This window comes from Aphelocoma coerulescens, chromosome 12 (genome assembly GCF_041296385.1).
Source record: "Aphelocoma coerulescens isolate FSJ_1873_10779 chromosome 12, UR_Acoe_1.0, whole genome shotgun sequence".
Taxonomy (NCBI): Eukaryota; Metazoa; Chordata; class Aves; order Passeriformes; family Corvidae; genus Aphelocoma; species Aphelocoma coerulescens.
In genome coordinates, this window is record NC_091026.1 from 6684304 (window position 1) to 6703160 (window position 18857).

General features: G+C 44.1%; 1 protein-coding gene across 1 annotated transcript in view; it reads left to right on the plus strand.

The window, feature by feature from the left end:
• Positions 1–18857, plus strand: part of DNAH1 (dynein axonemal heavy chain 1) — a 66767-nt gene that overhangs the window by 13283 nt on the left and 34627 nt on the right. The window contains exons 13-31 of the mRNA XM_069028326.1: positions 93–318; positions 943–1062; positions 1860–1942; positions 3376–3517; positions 4607–4762; positions 5765–5963; positions 7837–8090; positions 8982–9194; positions 9890–10054; positions 10743–10864; positions 11428–11533; positions 12623–12802; positions 13704–13844; positions 14460–14623; positions 15004–15117; positions 15733–15921; positions 16952–17057; positions 18141–18254; positions 18582–18731. Of these exons, the coding sequence (XP_068884427.1) occupies positions 93–318; positions 943–1062; positions 1860–1942; positions 3376–3517; positions 4607–4762; positions 5765–5963; positions 7837–8090; positions 8982–9194; positions 9890–10054; positions 10743–10864; positions 11428–11533; positions 12623–12802; positions 13704–13844; positions 14460–14623; positions 15004–15117; positions 15733–15921; positions 16952–17057; positions 18141–18254; positions 18582–18731 (2944 nt within the window). The remainder of the gene's footprint in view (positions 1–92; positions 319–942; positions 1063–1859; positions 1943–3375; positions 3518–4606; positions 4763–5764; positions 5964–7836; positions 8091–8981; positions 9195–9889; positions 10055–10742; positions 10865–11427; positions 11534–12622; positions 12803–13703; positions 13845–14459; positions 14624–15003; positions 15118–15732; positions 15922–16951; positions 17058–18140; positions 18255–18581; positions 18732–18857) is intronic.

Here is an 18857-nt window from a genome sequence, read left to right on the forward strand (position 1 = left end):
CCTTTGAGTGGACACAAACAGCTTGGATGCTCAAATATTCTCAAATATCAAGGTCTACACTGCCATTTTTTTGTTGGTGTTTTAATTTACAGAGACTATCAAGAGCAATTTCCACCTACCCAGGAGGTGATGAAGATAGTAAGCACGTACTTGTCTGAAAAGGAGACCCTGGACCACCTTCTACCTAGTTCTATTATCATTGGCCCCTTTCAAGTCAGGATAGAACATATTAGGCATGATCTGTCTGACAAACACAAAGCACTTGCCACTGCTGTGTTGGACATGCTGGCTAAAACCCTCCATTCTCAGGTGCAGAAAGTAAGTTACCTGGTTCAGTGGATTATCTGTCTGTGTCTTGTCTTGTCCTTCTGCTTTTGAAGTTGCTGTGTTTTTGTGAAATGGCCAAAAGGCCGCATTAATGAGGATATTTTAAAGGTCTCACTGGGGTGATTATTTAAAATTAAAATTATGGGGGATATATGCAAACTCAACCAAATCAAGTATTAAATATACTTAATAAATTACATGCCTGAAAGCTGTACCTCGTGAGATGAAATTCTTCAAGACCTTGCCATCTTACAAAAGTGAGTTGGTGGATTGAAAAGATCTGTCTAGTAGACAACTGGAAAGTCCTTCTGCTTGCTCTGAGGATAACTGGAATATAGGCAATTGCCTCTGCCAGCTGGTTGTCTAAATCTGTTATTATCATCATTTCCACTACATACCTGCAGTTCCTCTTCCTCGTTTTTTGGCAGTCTCCTTCAGTTTGAGCTCAAATGAGATGGATGGGAAAAGACTGTGAAAAGAAAAACCAGAACACGGCTGTGTACTCATCACTTAGACCCCCTTCAGAATGGGAAGTGGGTGGATCATGGCGGGTTTTCCAGTTTGCCTGTTAGCAATTAGTGACTTTTTGATGGTCTTTGCTGGGTCCTGCTGCAGATCTGTGAGGCATATGAAACCGTCAGCGTCAAAATGCACGAGAAACCAAAGAACATCGAGGAGCTGACCGAGCTGCGGGACTGGCTGAAGGGAGTGCCCGAGCAGCTGGCAGTGCAGCAGGTAGGGCAGGCTCTCCTTTGGACAGGGACTTCAAGGGAAGTGAGGAGGAAATTTGTCAATGTAATGTGTGGTGTCTCTGAAGCAGAACTCCATTTTTTTTTACTTGCACGTCTTTGCGTGCAATGCCACAAGATTCCTGGCTTTGTATTTTTATAATTCCTAAGATTTGTATTTTTAAATACATATATCACAAATTTAAATATCTTTGCAAAACAAAATAGAAGTTAAAAATCTTGCCTAAAATACTTACGTGTGCATTTTGCTGCTTTCATGATCCATTCTGCATTTGTATACTGAACAGCTATCTTCTAAAAATGAATGCTGTTTTCAGGAAAATCCTTCTGTTACCCAGTGCTCAAATTGCTGTTAATATATTTTTTTCTAATAGGACATTTCAGTACCGAGTTATTTCAAAGTTATTTGAAGTGTAAGTCTTTTCCTAGCTGAACAAATGGGGAACAAAGGCATCAAGCTGTAAGCTGACTTGTCTATGCCAATGAGGGAACCTGGAGGATAACCTAAAACACTCGATTTCTGTCCAGCACTTTATCCACTAGGTCACACTTCTTTTCATTCCCATAGAACAGAGGGTGATGATGGCACGATCATTCACAGAACAAGGGGTTGTAAATCCATTCCCACTGTTCACACAGCACAGAAGCAGCCCACATCACATTAAGCTTGTGTGACTAACGCTCTTCAAAGGCACCTCATGAAAATGAGGTGTACACCAGAGACTTGGAATCAGCATGGTCTAAAGGTGTCTGCTTTTTGTCTCTTTCTCTCACCCTGTGCAGCAACTGATTGAGGAAGTCATGGAAGATTACAAGGTCATGGACGACTTCCTTTACAATCTTACTGAAGAAGATTTCACCGACAAGTGAGCACGAGGCATTTCTCCCACTGTCAAAGTGGGACTCTTTGCAGCAATTACCATTCTCAGTGCTTCAGGGGCCATGTGTCTATCAAGGGCTCCTGCAGAACTTCTAAGTGTCTCTCAGGCTATATTAGCACTGAATTCTTGAAATGAAGTTTGTAGACAAGAAGTGTGAGTTCATGCTGCCTTCTGGCCTGGGGCAAGGCAAACCGGTAGCTATTAACCTGTTTAACATAGTAAAGCCCTTTTCTCTGGGTGGTTTTTTTTTTGGAGTTTGGGGTTTTTTTGAGATACTTGCAAGGTCTCAAAGTGTGCGGCTTAGTCTGTGTCTGAAACTAAATGAACACTTCTAAGATAGAAATATTCCCAGGGTTTTCTTAGGACTAGGAAAGAATCTGAACCCTTATTATTACTGCAGTTCTTCTCCAAGCAGCCTCCTCTTAGTTTTGTTATTCAGATTGTGGCCTGACTATGCCCCAATAGCAGAGTCAGCTCACAAACACAGCTACAGGGCTTCTAAAGTTTGCTGAGCCCGGGAAGCACTTCTCTTATGACATGTACTTGGTCCAGTATGTCTGCAACCTGAGTGAGTCTCTGCAGAGTGCTCCTGAAACTAGAAACATGGGGTGTAAGGTGCAAAAACCCCACAGAAGCTGCAGGAAAGCAGCTCAGCCCCAGGCCAGCTTGGAGCAGGCGTGGTTGTATTCCTGCTGCCCAGATCTGCCACAGGCAGGACCAGTAGGAGATGGCTGCATCCCCAGGTGCCGGGAGGGGTGTGACCTCCAGTGTAATGTGCAAACCTTGTACCTGGCATTGCACACAGGCTGAGGGTCCAAATGGAGGCAGTAATGGGTGGGCTATGGCTGAGCAAGAACTGAGAAACCTGCCTGGGCATGAGCAGCCACTTTGTGCAGCCTCTCCTGGATCTACAACGCTCTCCCGAGGGCACTCTGCAGAATCCAGGGCTTCCCTGCATCTGGGTTATGCTGGCCCCTCACTTCCCTGCTTAACAGGAGACTGGCTTTTTTAGTAGCCCTGAAAAGCCATAAGCCGAGACTCTGACCCCATTTTTTTTTTCAGCTCCTTGCAAATACATTCAAAGACAGACATTCCCTCTGGATGCCAACTGTTATTTTGCTGTCTCCTAGCTTTTCAGCAACGTAGTGGATTTGTTCCTTTTAAAAAGGCCCTCCACTTCTCCCCAGCTCTCTCCAGCTGAATAGCCTAGTCACAAGGACTGCATATCAACAAGACAAGCTGGAAAAAAATGTTTTGTTGAAAGCACATGTGTTTCTGTTGTTGTAAAGCTTCCTTGTTTGGTGGGATTTGGCTTTCTCATTCTGTTATTTTCAGCATTTCAAACATATGCTCAAAAAGCTTGTCTCTTTCTCCTATTTTTTTTTCCCTGTTTGTTTTCTTGTATCATGTGAGTGCAGGTGGACTGCCAGTTACTGGCCAGTGAAAATGTCTATGGACTCAGAGTCCATTCGGCAGCAGCACACAGAGGATGAAGAAAGATTTCGCAAAATGCAGATTTTGGATCAGAAGGCATTTCAAGACAAAATGGATGAAATGCAGGTATTAAGCCCCTGACAATGAACTGTCTGTAGAAGGGGGTCTTGAAGCTCTTGTGGTCAGCCAGGTGGGAAACTTTCAGATGAGATTTTACTCAGATGAATTTCAAGGTGAATGTGTTGTTAGACCAAATATTAACACACCCTCCCTTGGTTTTTTGTTGGCTTTTGATTAAGACTTTCCATTTTGTGTGGAAGACAATACTCTGCAGAAATACTCATTTTTCATTGAGAAGGTGTTTATACAGTGTTCCAATTCTTGGTGCTCGGGCAACGCTGGCACCTCCTTTTTCTTTCTTGTGTACTCAGTTCCCTGCAGAGCATGTCCTATGATGCGCTGCCATCAAGGGGGAAAATACAGCATTCAGCCATGGAACTCATCTTGTGGGAAAAGACCCTGAAATAATTGCAGAGTTTTGGAACTGAGATACATCTGGTGTCTGCTAAAACAGTCTGAATTTTATTTTTTCCTCAGAAACTCTTAAATTCAGGGGAAAAAAGCCATTTTAGAAAGGTGTAATCATTGACCTAGATTATCTTGGAAACAGGTTCCCAAAATGATAATACCCCAACACTGGATCAAAAAACCCAAGCAAATAAAAACCAAACCCACACAAAATACCAGAACAAAATCCAAACCAAACAAACAAACCCAAGTCACCAAAACAAAACACAAAATTTATTAGAGAAGCTCTAGATATGTGTTGTTAAACGATTTTTGGAAACAAGCTGAGTGACTAGTAGAGCTATCATTTGCACTTTACTGACTCTGTAGCAAATAATAGTATAAATTCAGCATCAAATTTAGGCACAGATTATTGTTCCCATTCCTTGGGGGTTAACTATTGTAACAAAGAAGACAAGCAGCTGGTCATCACATTTGCAGTTTCCTCCACCTGACCAGTGGTTATTGCTTCTCCTCAGGGCTTTCATCATGGTCTAAACAGAAGTTGAATTGGTTTTGGGGGAGGGGAAATCGTGAGCATAAAAATCTTGCCTTTGAACGTAACGAAGAGCACACCAGGAAGCTGAGATTTCTGGAAGCAGCACTCAGCTTCAGAGTCCTAACTTATGGCTGCCTTTTCTCTTCCAGCTGACTGTAGGTGGATTTTCTGTCCAGTCAGACATTAACCAAGCCCATGAGCTGGCTGATGATGCAAGGGGTGTCCGGAAGAAGCTGAAGGAGCTTCAGGAAATGGCAGTTCTCTACAACAACAGGGAAAGACTCTTTGGCATGAAAGTTACTGATGTAAGTGTCAGGTCCTGTACCCACAGGACTCTGGTTTTTGTTGGGATTTCTAGGTGGTAGTTAGAGCAAATAATGAGATATAGTTCCTCAGGAAGGAATCCTTCATGCTGTTCTGGTCTATCTGGGGAACTGCTCCTCAGTCCTGTAGAATGACTACACTGCTTCATCGCTCCACTGGGCTGCAGAGGAGCTGATCCCAGGTGAGCGTGGAAGGACGCTCAGGGTCTGGTATTTCCACTTCTGTGAGAGACTTTGGATACCCACAGTGAGATCTGAGGGATGTTCATGAGGAGGAATTGGTTGAGGAAGGTCTTGAAGTAGCAGCTAGGATGCATCCATTTCTCTAAGGCTGTTGCTGCAGGTCTATAGGTGTGAATGCAAGTGGTTGCATAGTGAGTGCTGGCAGCTGGCGGGACTTGGAGCGTGGTGTTCTCCTAAGGCAACAGTTTATATAGTTGCAAACACTCATTTTGCTTGTAGCTGCTCAGCTGCCAATGAGTCATTGTCATCCACATCCAGCCAAGTCTGGCTGCAGACCAGAAGTGGAGTTCACATGATGATCCTTTCCTACCCTTCAGTCTGTGGTTACTTCTCCTTCCCTGTAAGGAGCCACGTTTTGATATGATGTGTGGTGTGAGCTTTCACTGATTGTCACACCGATTGTGTGGCCTGTCTGTCAAAATCTCCTCATTCTGCAGGAGAGCTTTGTAGAGGCAAGTGGAGAGCATGCTTTCCATGCCACACACACGGTGCAGGCACAGTTCCACTGGATGTGTGTTGGCCTGAATGTGTCAAGGCCAGCTCTGCTCGTTGCTGTCCCATGGAATACCTATTGTTGGCCCGGGAGAAGGTAGTTTGATGTATCCTCTTGGAATACACATTTTATCATTGCTGGCTTCCAATTCAAAGAAGAGGTGGGCTTTTTTGGCCTTTTGACATGTAAGCTGTCATTTGGAGGTGAATACGCTCGTTGCTTATGTTGTTTTTAATCTCTTTCCAAAGTACAGTGGGCTGTCCAAGATGCTTAAGGAGTTCCAGCCATACTATGATCTCTGGACTACGGTGTCAGACTGGATAAAGTGGAATGAGAGCTGGATGAATGATTCTCTCCTTAAAATTGAGGCAGAGGAGCTAGAAAAGAATGTCAATGACTCTGCTAAGACAATGCAGAGATGTGTGAAGCAGTTCAAGGATTCACCAGGTAGATGCACAGTCTGGGGAAAGGAAGTTGGTGCACATCAGCATTTTGATGTGAGGAATGTCACAGAGTGCTCTAAACAGGAATTGTCGGGATGTCACGTGTGTATTAGAGACAGCTGGGAAAATGCTAGCAAAGTTATTTTCCACTTTTTTTTTTTCCTGAGATTATGATGATTCACATCTAGATACTAGTTAGATGCTTGAAGTACCGGTTTGGCATGGAAACTACCAGGCTGCAAATCCCTTTTATGCCTAATTCCCAAGACAGGACTGAAATAAAAGCCACCCTCTGATGCTGCAGTTAGTATTCACTCATATATATATATATATATATATATATATATATATATATATAAATTGCAATAATCCAGGCTAGTCACAGAGAGTTACTATGTAGCCCACTGGCTAGACATGTGGGTTTGAGCCCTCATGTAAGTCAGGCAGCAAGGGAACTTGAGTCTGGATCTTGCAGGTGCTGTTTTCTTGGCCAATCTTATTTTCTTTATTGGCCAATGCATTTAATGGAAAGCCAGAAGAGGTCTTGATTTTGTTATGAATAAAATGAAATTGCAAAATCTGGAAATGATCTCTGCAATATAATAACAATTTTCCTTCTTGCCTGAATGTGTATGAAATTTAGATGATTGCACTCAGCCCTTGCAATTCACATGAAGGTCTTTTGACCATTTCTCCTAATAAAGCTGAAATTGAGACTTCAGTTGTAGCTTAACTTGCCATTCCCTGATTCTCAGCGATATGCTGGTCATTCTTTAAAGCTAATTCTAAAATCTCCTGCCAGATGGCTTAGATTGAAATACATTTTGCTGTGGGTGATTTTTGATTCATCCTTTTTAACTTGAACTTGCTCTTAAACAATGCCATGAATCAGCCCCAATGGAGGAGGTGATGAGTGGATGCATGAGTAACTATGAATCATTATGATAAACAGAAATACTAAGAATACCTGCTTATGTTCATTGCAATATTCTCTGGTACCTGGTAATACATTTGTTTTGTCCTTGAGTCTGATTTGCGTTTGCATATCCCCAGCAGGGAGCATGAGGTGGTCACATCCTTTCTTTGAGCAAGCAGTGCAACCATGCAGGGTGCAATAAAAGGAGGCACGTGCTGTAGCCAGATTTTGGAAAGGAAGCAAGTCCCATGTTCTTGACCTACCCGTTGTTTTATTCACAGTAGCAGAAGCTGAAAAAAGGGTAGGATGTGAACAGTGCAGAGACTTTCTAGGATGTCCCCAGAGAGAAAAGCCCTTTCCCTCACTTTGTCCTTCCTGTGAGGAAGAAGTACATTTGTTTCTAGCATGGCTGTAGGCTGGCAGGGCCTGTCCTGCACACTTTCCATTTCTAGAGCTGGCTGGGATTGCAGCCTGATTCTAGCTCCTCATTGTCCATCTTCAGTTGAGGATGATGGGAGCTGTGGTGTGAGATAACTTTAACTGCAGTCTTGTTAAGAAGTGAATATCTTGAAATGATGACTGGAACTTCTAAAATACTTACTGGCAGATGATCATGCTTCAGTCCATGTCAAGGAGTTAAATTTGTCTGTTTCTCTTCTTCTGGTGAGCTCTAGCCTAAGCCACACTTCTGCTTAGCATGGGCTTGCCTGTAACAGGCTTTTGATAACAGACAGGTCTGCTTCCGGGAGCAGGCTTGAATCCTGGCTTAGTGGCCATATAGAGAGAGCCTTCGTATCCTCCTTATTTCAACCAGCATTTCCTGGTGCTCTCTCCTGCTGCTTACCTACCCCATAGCACATGACTACATGCACATCAGGTTTAGACAGCACCTAGAAGTTCCTTAAGGCAACTTCCTCACACAGTGTTGTCACTGATGTTGTTCTGTTTTTCTCCCTGAAAGACTGCCAGAGTGTCGCCATGGAGTTTCGAGACAAGATGGACGATTTCAAACAATACGTGCCCTTAATTCAAGGGCTGCGCAATCCCGGGATGAGGAGCCGGCACTGGGAGATGCTGTCGAGCCAGATTAAGGCTGATGTCGAGCTGGAACCCAGCATGACATTTGGTCACTGCTTGGAATTGAACCTGCAGGACCACATGGAGAGTATTCTCAAAGTAGCTGAGACAGCCAGCAAGGAATACGCCATCGAAAGTGTGAGCGGAGAGGACTTGCTGTGTCTCTGCTTGCTTCTCAAATAGGTGCCTGTTGAGCAGGCAGTCATTGCCTTGAGTGGTGTTCCTGTTGTCCCAGAGCATTAGACACATTGTGCAGCACAAGTGAAAAGGTTGCTGTCCTTACAGAAGGGAGCAATGGCCACACAACTGGGTTGACACCCTAGAAGAACTTATTCTATCTTGTGCAGAATTTCACTTGGGATTAACAGCACTGCTTTATGGTTACCTTGATTCACTGCTTGGGTCTCACTCCTCACTATGGGATTAGTGACTGGTTAAGTTAAAATAAATTGATTTTCTGCACTTTGCCATTCAAATGTTATGTCAGGGGGATTAGCTGTGACTGGAAACAGAGATGGCAAATCCTTTAAACCAGTAAACGTGCAGGGAAAACTTTCTAGCTCTGGAGATTCATAGGTTAGATGGTCTTTCAGCTTCAGTTCATCAGTTCAGATGTGATCTAAGATGGTCTTGACCTTCTGGCAGCTCTTGTTCTCTGAAATCTCAGGCAAGTTCCCAATGGATAGTTCCCCTTTTGACCAAGCTGTCATTAATCATAGTCATTAATAAGCCCTTTGCTGGCAGCCTCTGTGCATCTAGAGCATAAACAGGCCTAGAGGTGAAATTGCCATTTTTTTCCCTCAAGGTGTTTCAGCACTGGTGTTGAGGTGTTGAACCTGTGGGCAATGCAGAGGAAATGTGCTGTTGCTGACTGTGTCATGCATAAAATACACAGCTGAGGTTTCCAGTGGAATCCAAGAGCAAAATCTGTCATTTTCTAGAGAGTGGCATTAAGAGAGTTGTGGAAGCTGAGATAACCATTTGCACAGCTTGTATCTGAAAATTAAATTGTTTGTCCCTCTGTTCCAGGCACTCAACAAGGTAGAGAATGAATGGAAATCTGTTGCATTCATTGTGATGCTTTACAAAGACACAAATACCTATATTCTGAAAAGCACCGATGACATTTCTCAGCTCCTAGATGATCATATTGTCCTGGTTCAGAGCATGTCTTTCTCACCCTTCAAGAAACCTTTTGAGGAAAGGATGAACTTGTGGGAAAACAAACTGAAGATGACACAGGTACTGGTTTTTACCCACCACACACGGGTGGTGAAGGCAGGCAGCTGGGCTGGGCTGCCATGCTTGAACATGGACACTGTGCAGTTGCTGCTAGGGAACTGGAAGGGCAATTATCAAGAGAATATCAGTCTTTAGTGAAGAATAGGGTCTGTGAAAGCCCTCTGACTCTAGGAAAGTAATGCAGCCCTTTTGCTGCCTATTGTGACATGTTTTGGTGGGCCCAGAACTCGCCCATTGCTGTGAATAATGTTGCTGGTCTCTCTAATCATACTGTACTAAGTGGACTTCACAGATTCTTACATACCCTGTGAAATCCACACTAATCTTCCTCATCTCAGTGTAGGAAAGCACAGGGAAGACTGCTGTTTAAGCAGGATCTGGCAGACTGTGCCAGCACTTGCTCATCAAACCAGGAGCACCCAGCAGGACTGACAGCAAAATAGCAGTGCTGCAGGAGAAAAGTTCCAAAACTTTTGGAAGGGGGAGTGCTAGGAAGTTGTTAATTACTTGGAAAGGAAATTCCAGCTCCTGACCCTCTAGGTAGATTTTTAAAGTGTGGAAGGTCTAAGTGCAGCATCACCTTTTTTTTTTTCTTCCTCATTTTTTTAAACCCATTCTGGTGCACAGTTGGAATGGTTTTGTTGAACAGGTTCATAGCATGGTGTCCTAATAAGCTTTTTCTTGCTTCCCACTAGGATGTCCTAGAGGAGTGGCTGAACTGTCAGCGCTCTTGGCTCTACTTGGAGCCAATCTTTAGATCAGAGGATATCAAAAGACAGCTCCCAGTGGAAAGCCAGCGCTACAACACCGTGGATAAGGATTGGAGGCATGTCATGAAGAATGCTAATGCAAACCCTGAGGTATGTGCCTTGATGAAAGCCAGTGCAGGTATCTCGAACACCTTGGAGCTGTGCTCACACAAGGACTGTGTCTTTGAGTCATTGTTTTCATAACGATGTGGACATGAGCAGCACTGTATAAACCATGTAGCCTTGCCCAGGGCATTGTGCTGGGTTTCTTCTCTTGGAACTTGGCTTTTTGTTCTGGTGTCTGAAAGGACAGAGTAGTCACCCTGTAGTGCCTTCCACCCCACCAGGTTCCTCCTCCTCAGCACACAGACTCCCTGCCTCCTATGACTTTTGTAACCTGCTGTGGTTGTAATCCATAAGGTAACTCCTTCAATTCCTCCTCAAGACTGACTCTCTGAGATTTTTAGAACCATTGTTTTTGCCTATTTTTGTGTCCTGGTAGCAGTGCTCTGCTCTCTTCTGTTCTCCAGTCTCCACTTGCCTGGACTCCTTCACCGCTTGTATTCCATATTATAAATGTTGGTATTTAGGGGAGCCCAGAAATGTGCTTGTCTCCATAAGGGCTGTTTACCCTCCTTGCCCACAAAGCTTACACCTCTCCAGATCCCTGAGAATTCCTGCAAATGAGTCATTTAAATCCTATCAGTAACATCACTGGGCGACCCAATTATCTCCATTGCCTTATCTCCCACATGCTCAGAATACTGATGCTTCCTCTGGATTACACATTCTGTTTTAGGTGATTTCTTTGTGCCCTGATCCAGAGCTACTGGAGAAGCTGCAAAATTGTAATAAACTACTTGAACTTGTGCAGAAAGGGCTGAGTGAATATCTGGAGACAAAGAGAGCTGCTTTTCCCAGGTAACCCCAAATTTCACTGGGCTAGATCACACTCCCTGGTTCAGAAAATATGAAAGGAGAGGCTCACTGCAGTTCATTCTGCCAAGAAAGAGCAAAACCATCTAAGCTTAGGATTTATTCATGGCCTGCAAACATAAGCCAAGCTGTGCCTTTCAATGCTGCCATCTGATGGGGAGAAAACAGGCGCACACAAGTGTGGTGAGTTAAGGACAGTCTGGTAGCATCGTTGCATATCTGTGCCTCGGGATTTGTGTAGAAAGGTTGGGGTAAAATGAAAGCCTCCAAATAACGTTGTCTCTAATTCCTGAAGGAAGATTTCTCTTTATTGATACTCATTTAAACCCTCTTTGCTTGGAAGTAACTGACTTCTACAGAAGGAGAAGCCTGTCTCTGCAGAAAGGGAGATGGGCTGGATGGTGGCTGCTCATCTACACAAATACAAAGAGACCAGTGAGCAGTCAGAAACATGTCTTTAGCAAAAGGCTTGTTCCCCATCACACCAGAACTTAGCCCTTGCTGCTGCAGTAAACAGAGCCTCCTCATGCCTCCCTCTGTGTTTGTAGGTTCTACTTCCTTTCGGATGATGAGCTGCTGGAAATCCTGTCTCAGACAAAAGACCCCACTGCTGTACAACCTCACCTCCACAAGTGCTTTGAGAACATTGCACGGGTAGGCAAAGCAAACACATGAGTGGCTTGGCCCACCTTTGGAAAGCTGTGTCATGGGAACTTGGGGGCATTCTGAGATCTGGAGGAATGTTCACATTCTGTTGCATGGGAATGTATCTCCTGGGAACCTGTAACTGTATGTAGGCATTGCAAGGTGCTGCCTGTCCTGAAGTGGGATTCCAGCAACCTCACTTTAGACATTTCAAAGCCAGGCATCTGCCCATGAACTGGGTACCGACAGTGGTGGGGAAATAGGCATCTGCAAGGGTGACTTAGGGAAATTCACTTAGATATCCATCCTAGGAGGAGAGGACGCTCCCTCTGGAGATGTGTGTCCATCCGACCATGAAGGCCAAGAGAAATAGCTCTGACTTAGCTGTCTACTCACAGGCACCTGGTTAGGATGGAATCCCACTCCTGCTGACAGCCCCAGAAGGGGCAAGGATGGAACAAGCCTGAGTTGAATTAAGTTTCTGCCTTCATCCCTACTTAGGAACTGGAGTTAACCTGGCTATTTTTCCTCTTTGTTATTCCTAATAGACTTCAGACTCCATAGCTAGGCACAGCTCGAACCACCACAATACTCAGACAGTAAAACCAATCTCCTAGTCATTAGTTTGGAAAAATAGAAAGGAAATTGGACTGGAAACCTGGTGCAAAGCCATTGGAATAAATAAGGGGACTTCCAGTGATATGCTGGGGCACCGGAGAAGCTGTTAAAATTTTACTTTTAAAGCCAGGCACTGTGACATCAAGGGAAATGATTTGAATCTACAGAATTGAGCAGGAGTCAAGGGTCTGAATCCTAGACAGGCAATGAGAAATGTTCATCCTGGCTATAATTTGATTTGCTTCACTCAATTCACACAAGCGATGCGAATCTCTTGTTTTCATACAATCATTTTCCATTATTTGGAGAGGTCATTTTGCACGTCTGTCGCACACTTTATTATCACTACTGGCAACCAAGTTTGGCACCAGGATTATAATGAGCAAACACTGGTATAGGCTGGCTGTCCCCCAGGGGCAGGAAGGCAGGGATAGAAAGGAAATCCTCCACTCACATCTCCTCTTGTGCTTCTTCCATTAGCTGATGTTCCAAGAAGACCTACGGATCACGCACATGTACTCTGGTGAAGGAGAAGAGGTGAAGCTGTTTACTCCCATCTATCCCAGTGAGAATGTGGAGGACTGGCTGCTGGAAGTGGAGAAATCCATGAAGGCCAGTGTTCGGGACAACATAGAAAAATCAATTGGTGTTTATCCAGAGGTAAGAGTTTTATCATAGACTGGCAGGTCTCTGGTGTGTTAGTTCCAGGCTTGCCATAGAGGTCACCAGAGATGGGGCTGATGAACTTGGGATGTATTCTACTAGAATATTCTATTCTATTCCGCTTTCAAAATACAGCCTTTCATCCAGTTGTGTGCCTGTAAGTGCAGAATGGGCAGCTAAGCAAGAAGCTAATGGTCCAGCAGAATGCAAACCCTGCACACTCCCTCACAGTTTCCCTGTAGCAGAGAACAACCCTGTATGAATCCATATCTGTTCATCTCTCCAGACTACTTCCTCTTTGTAAGGCTCTTCTGCCTCAGCTCTCATGTCTCACACAGTGTGCTAGGGGCTGGTGAAAGTAATCAAGGCACATGAGCTGTTGGTTTCAGTCAGTGCATAGGGGATGCATCTTAGTTCTGGTTTCTGTATAAAAGCTATGCTGGTGTAAAATTAAAATTTCTAATCTAGGGAGGGAGAAAGGCTGAAAAATAAAGAGGTCTCAGATATTTCTGTTACTTTTTTTAAAATTCAGACTGGAAATTTGAAAGTAGGAAAGTTAGAACAGGCCAGAGGAGGGGAAACATTCTTTTGAGTCTCACAGATTCCTGCTCTTCAGCTGCTACTGGCTATGTGTAACTGGTCACTGCAGGTGGCATACTGGAGAGAAGGTACCTGCTGTACTCCGTGGCCAGAGAACCTGTGCCTGAAGATTTCTTCTCAGCAAGTGGAGGGGGAAAAAAGGGAAAGCCTCTTACATGAGAATTCTGTGATTATTTGTTAATCATGCATCTCAGAGCAAGAGGACATAGAAATAAATAAATAAATAAATAAATAAATAAATAAATGTCTCACCACATTTTTTCCCCCCTTTCTCACACCTGTTTTTTTCTATTTTAAGACTCCACGTACCACATGGGTTTTGCAATGGCCTGGCCAAGTGGTCATTGCTGGCTGCCAGATTTTCTGGACAAAGGAAGTGTCTGAAGCTCTGGAAGCTGGAGATTTGTCCAGCAGGCTTTACCCACAGCTGAGTGCTCAGGTATGAAAATGAATGGAAGGGTGAGATTTTGCCAGATGGAGACTTTTCAGTCCTCAGACCTCAGACAGGTTATAAATACAGCCAGGACAATACTGGTGGGGAAACAGAGACACATTCTTGCATAGCACTGTTCAAAACAGGTGTAAAAAACAGGTTATCTTCTTAATCATTAGGATATTTGTCATAATAAACCTCAAGTAATATACAGGATTGATAATATGATCACCACCTGAACATTATAAGAAGGTGAAAGATAACTTCTCCAGGGTTACCCAAGAAGCCAAAGGTGAAGAACTGAAGTGATGGACAGTGGCAGAAACTGCATCCTTCATATCAGTTCTGTGCATGTAATCACACCTGATACCTGAGAGTTATTAGCTCTGGACTTCATGGTGGCTTAACTCTTTCCTTTCACCTGAACATGGTAATGGTGTAGGCAAAACTCAGCTCTGAGCCAGTCATGAGTAGGATTTGCTTTCTGAGCAACCATTTGTACTTCTGACAAGAGAAGAGGCAGAAGTTGCCTGAGCACAGCCTATCATCTGAGACTTAGCATGCCCTGAGTTTGATTGCACTGTGTTGGTTGCTTCAGGGTACTTTCCTTTCCTTCCCCAGCTGGGAGATTTGGTGGCCCTGGTCCGTGGGAGACTGTCCAAGATGCAGCGAGCGGTGTTGTCAGCTCTTATTGTGATCGAGGTCCATGCCAAGGATGTTGCAGCAAAGCTGGTTGAGGAGAGTGTAACAAGCATGAACGATTTTGAGTGGATCTCCCAGCTCAGGTTAGAGAGCACAGCTGTTGAACCTCACCTGGCCTCCCTGGCCAGTCTCCATTCTCCTTGCCCATCAGCTGTGTCCATGACAGATGGAAACAGGAGTTTGAGACGGATCTAGTTTTGATGGCATCTTCTTTGGCAATATGGACTAACCCATAAAATGACATTTCACTGTGAAAAGCCGTGTTTCCAAGGGGTGCAATGCTCGATGCCAGGTCCTGTGAGAACTCCTGTCCACCCTGCTGTGTTACCTTATCCTTTCTGCTCTTGAGAGGGAAATCCCTTAACATGCAGGTCTTCAAACCTGCAGGCTATAATCTCGTGAGCTGCTGTTTTGTCTGCCAGGCAGTGTTTATCTTTCTGATGTCATGTTCACTCATCATTAGATACTACTGGACAAGGGGAGACCTGTACATCAGAGCAGTCAATGCTGAGTTTATCTATGGCTATGAGTATCTGGGGAACACTGGCCGTCTGGTTATCACTCCTCTCACTGACAGGTAAAGACATTGTTTTCTGGGTAATAAATGCACCTTTTTTCCCTTTATTTTTTTTTCTTCTGGATGAACAGGATTAAACCAAGGATCTGACCGTGCAGGTCTTACAGCTTAATATATGTAAATAGAATCCATTTGTACAGTAAAGGACTACCTGAGACGAGTGCACAGGAGCACCCTGACATTGGTTGCTACTGTATTCCTAGTGATCAGTGCTCAGACTGATTGCTTTCACTCTCCTAATTCTGAATGTAGTGCTCTGACTCATATAAAATGCCTATCTGATAGCTAAGGAGCTCTTCTAGAAACCAGAAGGTAGCAGCTAGTACTCTAGAATATGCAGCAGAAATAATAGTTTTACCCTTTTGTAACTGTCCTTTTTCCAGAGAATGAATGTGTAGCCAGTGGCAGAAGGATTTATCCATGCAGGCCCCCATGAATACTAATCAAGGCCACATAGCTCTAACTCCTTTGCAGAATGCTGCATATCTAAGCAGTTTTGTAGAATAATGTATGATGGATTCCTCCTTGTCTCCAGCTGGATAGATCATATGTCTCCTTGCTGAAATCAGTAGTACAAATGCTTTTTTTCATCATCTGGTCTCTTCTTTGTTCTAGGTGTTATCTGACGCTTACAGGAGCTCTGCACCTGAAATTTGGAGGAGCACCTGCAGGACCAGCAGGAACAGGCAAAACAGAAACAACAAAAGACCTGGGCAAAGCACTGGCAATCCAAACCGTAGTGTTCAACTGCTCTGACCAACTCGACTTCATGGCAATGGGCAAGTTTTTTAAGGGACTAGCCAGGTACAGTGAAATGCTGAGTGTTGTCATTGAGGAGTGGGTAGGATACTGGGATGCTGCACACTGGGAATTGTTGGGTATATTTCATAGCAGCCCAAAAGAACAAGCAAAGCCCTAGCAAGGGGATTACTGAGTTCCAGAATGAGCAAGGTTACAAAATTCCAGCCAGAAAGGAGGGACAGTTGATCCAATTTAAAAAAGAGAGATAAAAGGAGATCCTTGTTCATTTAAGGCAAAATTAAAATGCTTTGAGCTAATCCACAATGCACTAATCCACCTGTGCAAATGTTTGCAGCTTTGGCCTTTATTTTAATATCATCCATGTTGGACTGAGATTCAGCCCACAAGCTGCTTAATCTTAAGAAGAAGAGAATCTGCTGAGAGTATTCAAAATTGAGCAGCCAAGAGAGACTGCTCTAAGCCCTGAGGGATCCTCTCAGAGAGGCTTCTCTCTTCTCCACATTTCAAACAGAGCTGGTCCAATTAGTCTGTTGCACACTGGTGAATCTGAATTAGTTACTCTGACAAAAGCTGATATTCTTTTCTCAGATTTTTTTTTGTAAGTAATTTAACTTATTTCTTAAGCCATGCCTTGTGGGAAGATCACCTTCCTCATATGCATGCTTCCAGCTTTGTACACAGTTTTTCAAACTCTGAAAAATGGACTTAACAGTTACCTAAACTGTACCTGCTACACTTACAGCTCAGGTACAAACCAGGAATTCAACATGACTCCTCTTTAAAGCTCAAATCTATACCATGCAGAATCTGTCCCAAGCTCTAGGATCAAGTACTGCCATGGTCACTCATCACATGGCCTGGAATGCACAGGCAGGGTGTCCACTGAACCAGGACACTGTGGCTGTGTCCCTGTTTGCCATGGGACATCAGGGCCCTTTTGTGTTCGCTTCTAGTCTCTGTTATGCCTACCCAGTATGTGGATATATAATTTCGAGATCTAGCTGAACTTCTGACTGCAAGTTTGCTCCTGTGTGGTCTTCCTGATTCCTTTCATTGTTCCTTCCTTGCCCAGCTCTGGTGCCTGGGCTTGCTTCGATGAGTTCAACCGCATCGATATCGAGGTGCTGTCTGTGGTGGCCCAGCAGATCACAACCATCCAGAAAGCACAGCAGCAGAGGGTATGTAAGGAACATGGGGATGCAAAGGCAGGCAAAAAAATCTCCACTGGAGCTAGCTCAGGCAAGTCCTTGTCTCTGCACACTCCTTCAATGGAGGACAAGCTTCACTGCTCAGGGGCAACTTGAACAGGCATCCTTGAGGAGAGGTTTGAAGGATGTCCTAACTGTGGCACATTGTATCAGTCCATTACACAGTCAACATCCTCAGGGGAATTTTTAACTTCACCCCAGTCTGGGCTGCCAGAGTTGCCCCTACTCTCACAGGCTGAAGTACCTTTCAGCTTGAACTGTAGTGCCAGCAGACTTTGGTGTGAGAGACACTCTGATACAGATCCACTGAGCTGATAAAAATTGGAGGTGTGATAAAGGCAGCCAGTGTTTTGCCATGAGCTGCTCAGCACCAAATTTGTCTAAATGTGTTAACCAAGCTTTGGTGGATTCACAAAACCCAGTATGTGCAGAAAGACGTATATTCATGCACACACAGAGCTGCATTGTAAAGCGAATTGTTGTGCATTGTTGGCTTTAATGGAGATTCAGCTGTAAGCCAGTCTAGCAGCCAGCCTCTGCTTTGTTCTCTGGAGGCCCAGAAGGGTTAAGACCTGAACCTCCTTGACTTTGGCTTGGAATTAGAAACTTGCTCTGCGTAAATTCTTCTGCATTACTTTATCCCCCATCTGAAATTTCTACCTACACAGCTTTAAAAAGGATTTAGGTTTCTCTTTGCCCTCTTTGCCATGAATTAATGCAGGTCTGATCTCTAGTGCAAAATAAATGGAAAGACATTTGTTTACAGCTGGAGGGATAGAAGTTTGTTCAAGAGTAAAAAACCAAAAAATAATAATTAACCTATAAATAAATCTTCAACAAGCCCAGTTTTTTATACAAGGAAAAATATTGCTGGTAATACTGGGTTCCTGCAGTGGGACCAGATTGAGTCACTACAGTTGTGGGCAGCTGTGTTTGTGCTTTATAATTTAACAACTAAAAGCCATTGTTCTCCTCTTGGAAAATTCTGCTTCATTATTTAGTTTGCAGGTCAGGCTCTGTTCTTTGAGGATGATCATATTTTTAATTTTCCAGGTGGAAACCTTCATATTTGAAGGCACAGAGATCCCACTGGTGCCATCCTGTGCAGTCTTCATCACGATGAACCCAGGGTACGCTGGGCGCACTGAACTGCCCGATAACCTGAAGGTGAGGAGGGCAGGCTGCACAGACAGAAAGAAGAGGGGTAGTACAGGTGCTGGGTGCTGCCCGGACCCAGCAGTGTGTCTGTGACAAGGGTTAGGGTGTGACACTTTTGGAAAGTCTCAAGGATCACTTTGAGATTTGAAACACTTGTGTAAGGAAATGGCACCGTTCAGATTGCAGTCTGCAGGGATGCTACAGTGAGAGCTGCCAGGCACACTCACGCTGTGTCCTCCAAACAGTCTGGGATGGATACTCAGCCTTTTCAGTTTGCTGGGAAAAAAAGCAAGAAATGCCAGTGTTTTGACGTTGTGTTGGATGTGTATGTTCCAGGCTCTCTTTCGTCCTGTGGCTATGATGGTCCCAGATTATTCCATGATTGCTGAGATCTCACTCTACTCCTTTGGGTTTAATGAAGCCAAAGTCCTTGCAAAGAAGATCACCACAACATTCAAACTGTTGTCAGAACAGCTCAGCTCCCAGGTAGATGCCCTAATGTCCATGAATGTTTTTCAAATGTGAGACTTTCTCAGCCTAGGCATGAAGTACCTGGATGGTTTTCTTGGTACCTTGTGATAGCGTATCTCAAAAAGGTCACCACACCCTTTC